The sequence below is a fragment of the Plectropomus leopardus genome, chromosome 10 (genome assembly GCF_008729295.1).
Source record: "Plectropomus leopardus isolate mb chromosome 10, YSFRI_Pleo_2.0, whole genome shotgun sequence".
NCBI classification, from domain to species: Eukaryota; Metazoa; Chordata; class Actinopteri; order Perciformes; family Serranidae; genus Plectropomus; species Plectropomus leopardus.
In genome coordinates this window covers 24,368,061-24,380,204 of record NC_056472.1, presented here as the reverse complement: position 1 = coordinate 24,380,204, position 12,144 = coordinate 24,368,061, and the positions used below count along the sequence as shown (strand labels likewise).

The 12,144-nt window shown below is 37.3% G+C and overlaps 1 protein-coding gene across 1 annotated transcript in view; it reads right to left on the bottom strand.

Moving 5' to 3' along the window:
* The window catches only part of col8a1a (collagen, type VIII, alpha 1a), a 35,981-nt gene extending 24,131 nt beyond the window's left edge, over positions 1–11,850 (bottom strand). The window contains exon 1 of the mRNA XM_042495133.1: positions 11,732–11,850. Coding sequence (XP_042351067.1) covers positions 11,732–11,812 — 81 coding nt within the window. The 5' untranslated portion in view covers positions 11,813–11,850. The remainder of the gene's footprint in view (positions 1–11,731) is intronic.
* Positions 11,851–12,144: the final 294 nt, after the last annotated feature.

The window sequence follows — 12,144 nt, the reverse complement described above, 5'->3', positions numbered from 1 at the left end:
CAAAGCATTCGTGTACAGCAGCATGAAGTTCAGCCATCATCAACTCTCCAACTGTCTGTCTCTCCTCCTATCGCTGAGTGTGTCAAAAAGCAGGGGCTGAGTCCCGCTCTCTGCAAACAACCACAAACATCAGCAATACGCATTATGAGACTGTTTATTTCTATATTACACTTTGGACAGAGACAGATAGCTTTTCCCCCTCCCTCCACTCTCCAACACTTAAATAATGCAGAGCTCCTAAAAATACAAACTTGGATGCCTCACATCCAAGAGGCAACCTCTAGGGCTGAGGATCAAAGCCAACGTGAAAGTGTCCAAAAACTGCAGTTCTTTAAATGACCACCTGAGGCTGGCCCCAAAAGTCAGTCAATCGCCATCTTAAAATGACCAACTTTACAAATGAAATAAACATGTTTACAGCCTGGAACAAAAACTGTTTTGGTCTCTTTAGCTAATATCAACATTAATCTACATTTCATTTATATAATTCAACATTTACATTTTACTGAGGCTTAAAGTTATGCATAATTAAGGCTGAGACTGCCAAAGGTATCATCAGGTTCTCAGTCACCACCGCCCCTCCCTCCTCCTTAGCACAAAATATGGTCACCTACGGCGACAGCAAAAACGCCAAACCATCACATAATCAACTCTGTAATCATACGATTGTCTTGAGTTGTCTTGCATCAATGCAACATTAATGCGCTGAGATTAAACTGGAATCAATCGAAACATAACTTGACTGTGTTTCTGCTGCTGTGCACAGATTTTATTATTGGAAGAAACCTTTATGGGAATGTTTAGTCACACCTGCTGGATAATCCCAAACACTCTGCAGTCACACATATGTACAAAACCTCCTGTACTCCCTCATCACACTGTGGTACTACCACCTCTTTCCTATCTGCACCCACAGCACACAGACTCATGTACGTGATATACTGTGAGACATGTCAGAGGGAGACAGACAGTCTGTAGACTCCTGTCACATTTGATTTACTGCTCAGACTTTATGTGGGAGAAACATGTGAGTGATAAATAAACATATTTACAGCTGAACAGGTCATACATGAACAGAAGAGTAAATATGATAAAGACCTTTTCTCCTGTTTTATCTGATCAGCCGTGCTTCTTTCCTGTGGTGACTGTAATGAGCTGATATTGTTATATTAAAGTCTGTTTGATTCACTCACTAACCCACGCACTGACCCTTAACATTGTAAAAAAATATGCAGTAAATACTCTGATTCAGAGGTTATTTTCTTCGATTTGAGTCAAGAACTCTGCATTTTTCTACCAAATATCTTCATAACAAGGAGTCAATCAGGCATGAGCAGAAATACGCACACACACAAAAGTCCTTTCTTTTCTGTTGGCCTCGGTGTGATTTACAGTTTTCATAGTTTTGTGCCAAATCTTGCACAGTGTGTGCAGGGGAGCAGTGATTTTAGCCCTAAATATCAGCACTTTGATTTATGAGCTATTTGCCCAAGAGGATGTTCTGTTGTAGAAATGAGCCTCCCCGGCAACACTTCCTCTGATGCTGTGCACAAATCCCATCTCAAGTCACTGTTAAGCCAAACTGAACACAGAAAGCAAAGCTGGGCACCATCTCATATAATTTCAATGAACAGCGAAATGTTTTTTTTAGCTTATAAGAGTTCTGTGAACTAACAGTGTTGGAAACTCACAGAAAGGTAACCAATCACATCCCAAAATCTGTCAGATTCCTGTCATTCAAACTATCACCATGTCACTACAGTACAAAACTTGGATGCACCAATAAACTGCATCTTGGATTGTAAGGTGATAAAGAGTCAGTCGATCGAGTTTAACCTAAAAATATGGGCCTGGTGATGTCATCAAGGTTATTTTGGATTGAGCTTAGAGATCAGGGAGAAAACAAAGCTGACTATTCATTGCTATTGAAAATGCCAGCTAGCTTTTGCTGTGGTACAAACCACAGATTTACTTCCCTTATAAATGTTGAGCCAAACCATGATGTTTTTTAATTTAATCTTATTTGATTTAAAGGGGACAAAGCATATTAATGAACATCTGTAAAAAAAATACAAATGTAAATATGCCAGAGTTAGCAGGACTGGTATTTTCCATCTGTAGTTCCTTGGCAGGTAACAGACAATAGAAATATCAAGAAAGAAAGAAAAGGAAAAACAAAGTAGAAAAAAGTACAACAATTCATACAGAGGATAAAAATATAATAACAATAGCAATGTAAACGGTATGGCATAAATTATAAATTTTAATTCTAAATGTGCTTTTGTTGCGCAAGGTTATAAACATAAAAAACAAAGTGTTTGATCAGAATTGTAAATGTATATTGACAAAGACTGTATGCATGTAACAAGCAGAAACTGTACATTTCCTTTAAGCATATTTTAAATCAACACAAACAATGAATATACGAGCGCTCCACACAGCATCCTGGAACATCAAATGCACCAAAGTCTACAATAATAAGATACAAGCTTTTATTATAATGCATTTAAACTAAATAAATAAAGTTGTATTTCCCACTGGGTGAAAGGGTGCGGTATTGGGCCATAAACACAGGTGCTTGCTGAAAGGCATTGTGGGTAGGGTATTCTGCAGTGAGGTGTTAGTATGTGAGGAATGCTCATAGGATTCAGTGTTGACCTGGGACAAACAGAGAGCATGCTGGGATGCAGCATATGGGGACAAGACAGCTAAAGCAATTTGTCTCGTATGTGGAACTCAGCAGAAAATTTATTTTATTTATCTATTTTTTATTGTGAATTGCAATGACAACAAAACAAGTAAAAACAAGCACAATTACATAGAAAAAGTCAAGAGAGACAAACAAAGACACAAACAGATAGCGAAGAAGATACTTTAAAAAAATGGTAATGTGGTATAAAAAAAACGCAGCGATAGGGCAAAAACATGCAAATGGGTTTGTGTGTTTATAAAATAAATAAATAAATAAATAAAATAAAAATAAAGCAAGTTCTGTTCTCACAAAACAAAAATAATTCTATTGTTGACTTTTACTCTGCAAACGAGTCAGACAGAGTGCCACATACTGACAATTCAACCAAACTGCACACTCGTGAATAACTGAATTTATAGTCTGCGGCACTTTATTTAATTAATGTCACACTTTGAAACCAAACCCACCTATCATGGTTTCTGTCAACTGCACAAAAGCACTATTTAATGTCTGCCTTGTGACTGAAAGCACATTGAAATAATCTGTATAATGACTGTAAATGTTGGCACTCCTGGCAGCAGGGGAGAACACTTAATGTACAGTCCAGAGTCCCTGACGGCACATATATATATCAGGCAGTCCACCGCACTACCCGCTTTTATTCCACTCTACACACACTGCTGCCATCATTAATGTCAAACCACGGCAGGCAACACATGCCAGGTGTAATATGCTTGACGGAAATGCAACTCCAAAATGTATTCTCAAAACTTTGACATGGAACATTTTTGAGATGGTTTGTTTTGTGCACGTAAAACTCAACATGACAGAGGCCTGTACTTACGTCAGCATACCTAAAGATGTAAAGCAAAGGGTGTCAAATTAGTTTTAAGTCGGGATGTAGGAAAAAATTCTTAGACTCTTAGATGCATTGCAATTCTCTTTTTTTGGTTTAATTTTGGAATTAACGGCTTAGGTCCTACAATAAGTCTAAAATACACAGTTTTTTTCACACCACAGAAAAATAACTGCATCTGTTTGAGACTTACTGCAATCTTTGTCAGGTGTTGGATATTACAGCAAAAGATCACGCTGAACAAAAAGAGGTTATGGGAAAACCAAAGTGGCCCAACTGTGCCGATGTCTATGCCAAAAAATCTTTCTAGTTCTCAGGTTCTGTAAACAGTTTCAACTGTTCTCTTCTCAGTTGGAGTGCAACCTCACCACCAAAACCAAACTCTCTCTACGGTCTGACTCTGCTTCTCACGGGGAAGTAACAACAGATGAACCACTACATTAATGCACACAGAGGTAAACCACAAAACTGCACAACTTTACAGAAACATCGCCGATATTAAGATGGACAACACAAGGCCGGATTTATCGTCTATAGAGCTTTCAACTTTGAGAAGCAATGTAGAATAGATGTATAGCAATGGCGGCAAAGTAACTAAGTATATCGACTCAATTACTGGACTTGAGTACATACTTTATGTACTTTTACTGAACCTTTTGAAACCTGGATTGACATCAATTTTCTTGTGCTGCATTCAGAAGCCTTTCGCCAGCTTTTTGACCCTTTTAAGAGCAAATTGGTTTGATTTTTTTTTAACATGGGGAAAAAAGAAAATGACCCAGATGTCCCAAAAATTGCAAGAAATAAGTAAAGGGTGACAAGAAAATCACCAAACAATTAGTTTTACAGAGAGGGAAGGATTATCAGAAAATTATCCAAAAACTATATTTCTAATAATAATAATTCCTTGGAGGCGCAATTATTTTACAGAAATAAATATATACAATAAATACATTTTTTCCAGCACATTTTTTCCTTTTTACTTGTTTGTCAGTGCTTATTTTCAGGTAATTTTCATTTCTAATGTTTTGATAATTTTTGGGCCACGTTTCTGCCTTCAAACTGATTTCTCAGGTTTTAAAGGATTAACTCGAGTATTTCTATTTTCTGTTACTTTATATGTGCACTCTACTACATTTCAGAGGCAAATATTGTACTTTTTACTTAATTATATTCATTTAATAACTTCAATTACTTTTAATTTTCAGATTAACTATACAAAATTTAAGTAATAAATAAATTATCGTGTATTATTATAGATTAGATACAAATTAAATTTATTCCTTAGGAGGAAAAAATTTACAAAATACCGAGCACACAAGTAGAAAGTAGTTAAAATTAGCTCCACTTTTACCAGCTTCAACATTAAAGTGATTAACACATTATTGCATCAGTGATTAGAATACAGTTAAATAAAACTCATTAAAATTACAAGTTAGATATTGCAATCATAACTGTAAACTCTTTTGGCCACAATAATCACGTAGTGAAAATCTAATATTGTGTCTCCCCCACTTCACTGTTAAATCATTTATTTTGAGATCTATGTGTAGATTCAATAAGTTATAGTTGGTTAGTTAAACAATATATAGTGGAGCCTCTGTGAAGCACATATGCAAACTTTAGACCACACACACAGACACACACACACAGACACACACACACACTTTCCATATACAGTACAACTGAGGTGGCCAAACGGACCTCCTACAAGTTGACCTCTGAACCTCAGAAAAGTATAGATATTGCAGTTTATTTGCTCTGTCTTGGAAGATGAAACACCCATAAAATATGCTTCTCTTCCCCCATTAAAAACTAGAACCAGAACAAAAAATACCACCTCAAAATGTTCACTGTGTTTGACTGTGAATCTGGTTAAATAGAGTTAAAGGTTAGACCAGAATATCTTTAAAAAAAAAAAGAAAGACATCTTGGGCTGCTTACCAGGGAGATGAATCCTTTTATTGTCTGAGTGATAAATGAATGAATTTGGCCTGGAAAAGTTTACATGAGGTGCTCATGCAGAATGAAAAAGAAAATACACAGCACCTGGACAAGGAATGTGCCTAGAAAGCCAAGGAGTCAGACAGAGCTCATCCAGCTCAGGTCCAAGTATCTCTGTCACAGGAAAATCTCCGGGCCTCGAAACCGAGAAAAGATACTGAAGAACATTTTTGAAAAGTAGAAAAAAGCAATTTTAAAAATCTGTCTCACTTTTAGAAGCTACAACTCGTCTTGTTGTCCCTGATCTAAACCAGAACCACAGAACAGATACCTTAATCATAAATATTTCCACAGTACTGTACACTGGACAGCCAGAAAAAAGTAATTCATCAAAAACACAAACTACAGTTTCATTGATTACTAAAGTCCAAGTGTTAATTACAGTTTTACAAAAGATGTATTAATGCAAAGACTGTTGAATTGCATTACTTTAGACAGTACTGTCCTTTCGTGTGTGTGTGTGTGTGTGTGTGTGTGTGTGTGTGTGTGTGTATCCCTTGTCTTTATATAATGAAAAAAGAACTAAAGCAGCAAATTTTCACATTTGTGAAACAGCAATTAGGGGATATTTGGTTGATAATTAACTAAAGTGACTAATTGATAACCTGCATTGTCTCAAATTACTCACAATAACTTAATAAATTAAGAAAAAATTGCATGGGGTGTGACATGTGGCACTGCCGACGTTGAAAAGATGCATTCACAACAGAAACACATTCCTCTTTAATCGCAGTAAATACTGAGCAGAAGAGGTCAGGGGTCGGATGTCACGTACCCATCCCTGCTCAGATCTGCAATTTTATTAATCATAAATTGCTCCTTGAGAGTCCTCATATAGGAAATAGGGATATGGCAGTTTAGTTAGATTTTTTCTAATCTCTATAGTTTTCCAAAAACTGAAATTTCCTCTGTGTACGTTGTGGTCGGAGCATCTGATAGTTTGTGTGTTTGTGTCCTGCAGTGACTCTGAACGGCTGATGTGCACTCCTTGGTATTTCTCTGCTGAAAAGGCAGCAGTGTGTATGACCCTGATGGACAAACACAATTCGTCTCAGTTCACAATAAATACTGGAGGACAATCGGAGGTCAGGGAAGCACTTAAAGGAGGAGAGAAAGAGAAAGAAAGATGGGCTGAGGAGACAAGGGGTTCTCTGCTGAGTTAGTTATGTTCTTGAAATGTGATCAGACCAATGTAAACCTGCAGTACTGCTTTTTCCAGACATTTTTTGCCCTTTTTGTAGCATCAACAGTGGTATTTCTTTGTGAATTCAAGACATTCCCAGCCATGTTTGTAGTGACCAAACTGGGTATTATTTAGTGGGTATTATTTAATTTCCAGTCACGTTTGTAGCAACAGAAGTTTGTATATTTTAGGGGGAGTTCGGGACATTTCCAGCTGTGTTTGTATTGACCAAAAAAGGTATTTTTTGTGATAGCTCACAGCTGTTTGTAGCAATAAAAGCAGGTAGTTTAATGCAAGATTTCGAGACATATCCAGCAATGTTTGCAGTGACCAAATCGAGTATTGTTTTGGTGAGAATGCAAGACATGTCCAGCCTAGTTGGCAATGCCAATTGTTTTTTTCAATGTAAAGTGGTCATGCTATATTTTCCAAAATGCTGAACTTTTTCTTTGATGCATACAGTGAATGGGAGACAACCAAACCTCTGATCTTTTAGTTTTCAATCTATTTTTTTTTACCATTTTTACTACGACACCATCAGTTAATCTATATCTTCTTTTCGTGTTTGCATGTGTTCGTGTGCACATAATGATTAACGAGCTCCTTGTTCAGTTGTTTATTAGTGTGTACTCCCAATGAAGACGAGACTCCCAGCAGAGTCAAAATGACACCCATCATTTACAGTCACCGGTGGTTTGGAGGGTGTGCTGCTGATTATTTAGTCTTCAGATAAAAAGACCTTGTTCCCAAAGCTCACGTCGAAAAACTACAGCAAATTCTCTGACTGTAAAGACAACAATCTGTGGTCCGATCACGGCTGCATGTCTTCCATCTGTTTGTGTGAGGAGGTATGTAGGAAGCTGAGTGTGATGTATATGTCCACTGTCCCACTGGAGGGTGCTGTGGTGTGGACAGACACTGTGGTTAATGGTTATACAGTGCTGGACCACCAGCCGTGATCTCCCATAAGGCCATGGGAAGGATACTGAGACTGACTCATCAAGTCACTCGTGTTTATTTAAAGGAACAAAAAATGTGGAACAAACCGGTAGCTAGAAAACCACGTTTCCTTCCACATCGCGAAAACCACAACCGCAGACCCTGAGACACTTAAACTGTACCGTTCCTGTACTGAACCCCTGTGATGACGGATGGAGGATGACATATAACTCAAATGCTCTGGTGTATATACTCAGACACATGCACACAAACAAAGGTGCATGCATGGAAAACACAGAGTGCACACAGAGCGTTCACTGTCTGAGTACTCAAAGCTACATTGATTATGCTGAAAATAAATCTGAGGAGAAAAATAATCACGTGGGTCACAGACATTGTGTAAAGGTCAAAAGCATTTAAACTTTTTTTTTTTTTTTAAAATTGTTAGTTTAATATATAAAAATGCCTGATATTATGAGTTTTTCTTACTTTTTATATATAGAATTTTCAACTGTAGTGAGCACAAAGCCCTTGGATAAATTCAGCACTGAAACAGAAACAGAGATGGTACAGTAAGTACAGTGTCGCACAAAGTGGAATCGCTGTAGTAACGTAACTCAAAATTGTACCCTAAAGGGACAGTTCAAAATCAAAAATCAATATTCTTCCTTTTCCGGCTGTAGAGACGTCTGTTCACTTGAATATAAATAAAGGAACTAGATGGCACTCAGATGTGGTGCTCAAAGTGCACTTGACAACTCACATCAAACAATAAACAGCACTACAGGAAGGAACACAAAGTTAACTCAAAACAATTTTCCTGAAGAAATTATTCCTCAATAAACCTCAAACTTGCAGCTACAATCCATCAAAATAACCCAAAGTCAAACCAGACACTGTTATCACTTTAACCCATGAGCCATGATAGTTCAGTTGCCTTACAACCTGGAATAAAATCTCTCTGGAATTAATGTAATCCACTTATTACCAGTGTAAACACTTCAATAAACTCATAGTTTCCACACAATTTAGCTGCTAAAAATTCAACACAGTACAAAGTATCAAGATTGATGCTGCAATATTAGAGATATTATCTGGTTTGCATCCACACATTGTTCTTCCTAGTCCACATCTGGTGCCTGCATTACCCACAATGCCATCAGTTCATTCAGAGGTTTGTGTGTTATGCTAGCAGCTAATGTAGCCTGAAGCCCCTCGTATTAAACAGAGATGAAGAGCTGCTACAGAGGTCTGGTGATATCACTTCTAGATCTTTCTCATTAACAGATTTGTTGTCTTCAGTCCCAACTGCTGCTGACACAAGTGATGTCATTTAAGTCAATTTATCAGATTCTGCACAGCTCCCTCTGGAGTTACAACAGGCTTTATACTTTTTTTTCCCCCACGTTTCCCTTTAAGGCAAGAAATCTAATACAAACCATTAACCTACAACTACAATCCCTCAAAATAAGCCAAACCCAAACTAGAAAACAAAATCTATCCAATTTATAATACTTTAAAGGCTCTTAATCTAAACTGTAACACTGACATATCCTCAAATTAATTTTAATTTTCCCCCCATCAACCTGGAAACTGATATGAAACTTTCAATACCAGACAGAGGCTTTGGCTCCTATCAAAATTGAGAAATAAGCTTAAAATGAGACGACTGTCTGCTCATATTCCCATAAACTCGTCTGAAATCTCACTCACAACCAAAAGCTATTTTGCAGATATTTGGGGACACACTTCTGCTGAGAAACTGGAGGCCACAGCAATTATTTGAATCAGTGATACAGAAGGAAACAATGATTTACAGGTGACTGATTTGCTCTTATCTGTGCCCTACACTGACTCCCAGTGGAGACAGTTATCAGTGCACATGATTCACTCAGAACAAATGATCTGTAAAATGACTCACAAGACAACAATAACTGTCATTGCGGCGCATTAAATAAAATGTATTCCTACTCGCTAATTTTGTCAAACACTGCATTTTGACATAATCCCCTCTTTACGTTACTTATTCAGATTAAACCAGTAAGAGTCCTGCACTGGCATCGCCATGGAAACTCCTGACCTTGTGGTGACTGTCAGGACCTCGGCTGAATTCTTTAAAGTCCGATCCTCCCTTTACAACTGAGTGTGCTAGAATACCAATCAGGTTTCAGCTGCATCTGTTGACCTTCTCGAGCTGACTGGTCAAAAACAGCTACATGCTGAGACTTCAAACAGGAAATACCATTAATTTTCCTCAACAACAGATCAATAATCCCCTACAACCTTGTACCTTGTATCTTTGGTTGATGTCCTTCAAAAGGAGGCCATGCTTTGTCCATTTATATTCATAAGAGGGAACTTAAGAGCAGAGGTGTTATTGATTTTTTTTTTAACATTTAATTGTAATGCTTTTATTTGCTGTTCAGTCAGTGTTGGCTGCTAAACACAAGTGTTTTCAAGTGTTCAATCCCATCAGTGAACTTTGATTTTTTTTTTGTTTAAATGGTCTGAAAAAACTCAAAGGGAAACTTTTTCCTTTCTTTTTTTTACCTAAAAAAGAGACGTCAGCAAACAGTCAAAAAGTCAAAAGAGAGGACAGTGTGAGCACATTTTTCTAAGGTAAGACTATTAATCCCCCATCAGGGGAATTCACACATTGTGGGATAAATAAAGTTTTACAAAAATGTGTTTTCACTTTCCTCTCATGTCAGGCTTTTGGCCTGTTTGATGACGTCTCTGTTGAAGTGAATAACTGTTGCTCTTTGATTGTGTGCAGACATTTAATCACAACATTATTGCTCACTGGTGGGATTAGCTAACACTTGAAAACTTCTATGATTATGGTTTTGAAGTATGAACAATATTGTGGGTGGTGGGCTAATCAATACCTAAAGTGTCAATATAAGACTTGTTTTGAGTGTGATTTGATGAAACTAAAACCCAGATATGTTAGGCCCATAAATACTCTTCTTAGTGCATGCATATTTGCTTCTCTGCTGTTGTTGTACGGTGCACGTCACCTTCATAGTTCACAGGACAGTTTTAAACAGTAAAATGTGTAAATGCAGCGTTTTAACATGCATGGGATCTTTTTGGGAAACGCAGAGACCGTCCACAGGAGGGCAGAGCACAGACTCTTTTTATTTGGGAAACTCAGGCTTTTTTAAGCTGTAGTTGATAACTTTTATAAAAAAGTAACTCTTTATCATATTTGCTTAAACTGTCACTATACTCTTGCAGCAGTGCACTAGAAAGTCTTGTTCCTCGGCCCTCCCATTATGATTACTCCTCTTATTGCACACAATAAGAAGAGAAATCATGAGGTAAGAAACAGGCATTGCAGTGACAGATTCTTGACTCATATTTGATCACAGCTGCCTAGTTTGATAGTCTGACTGCAGTTCACAAGCTGTGACTGATATGATTGCATTTGAGACTCCACAGCTATGAATGGTTGTGTTCGTTAACGTGCGGTGGATTATTGCAAGTGCCATGACAGTTTTAATGTGTGCAGCAAGATGTCGCAAAGATTAACCAGTCTGTTGAATGTGCTGTTTTCATTCTGCACTAAATGAACCATCTGAATATACTGTATATCCAGTAAATCATGTATATGTTAACGTATGTTATATGTGAAATTAATTTCTTTAATATTAAAAGACAGCTCTGCATCTTACTATACAGATTTCAGCAATATATGCTTCCCTTGCACAAATGCACAATTCATTTTAAAGTGTATTTTCAGGACTAGTAACTCAGTAGAGTTAATCCTATCTTTAGTCTATATTCATGGTTGAATTTATTAACTTAAATTTTATTTAGTCTGTTTAAGTTTTGGCCTTTTACTTGTACTTTATCATCTACTTCATTTGTTTTTTTGTGATTTATGTAAAGCAGCTGCTGTAAAAGTTCAATTTCCCTTTGGCATTACCAAAGTACTTGTGTCTCTCCCCTTTACATGGCAGTCAAAAGTCATTTTTAATAATGAAAAAAACCTATAGTATCAGTATTGGTGATTCTGTCTCTGTTTGCAGACAGCTTTTGTGATATGGCTTACCTTCACAGAGCGGGGTTTGGTTGTGCTGATTGTTTCCTGTATTAATCCCTGCATCAGCAGGTACAGACATGATGCAGGCATGTGATGACTCAGCTCCCACCAACTGACTTTTCTCCCCAAAGGTTGTGCCAAGCCTTCATCAAATCTAACACGGGAGATGAAGGGGGAAAAAAAATCCATTAATACTCAGCTAACCGTCACGATCAAACCCACACACAGTTTTTAATAATGCATAATGTCAAGAAAGGTTTACATAAAAACAGCCGGCCATTGACAACTTGTTATAATACTCTGTGACCACCGAGTGGCACCGTCTAGTTCCAGCAGTCTTTCCTCACTTTAACATTTCACCTTTTTATAATGAAAGCTTGTCATTATACTTAAGCCAGTATCATATCATGAACCAGTTCAGA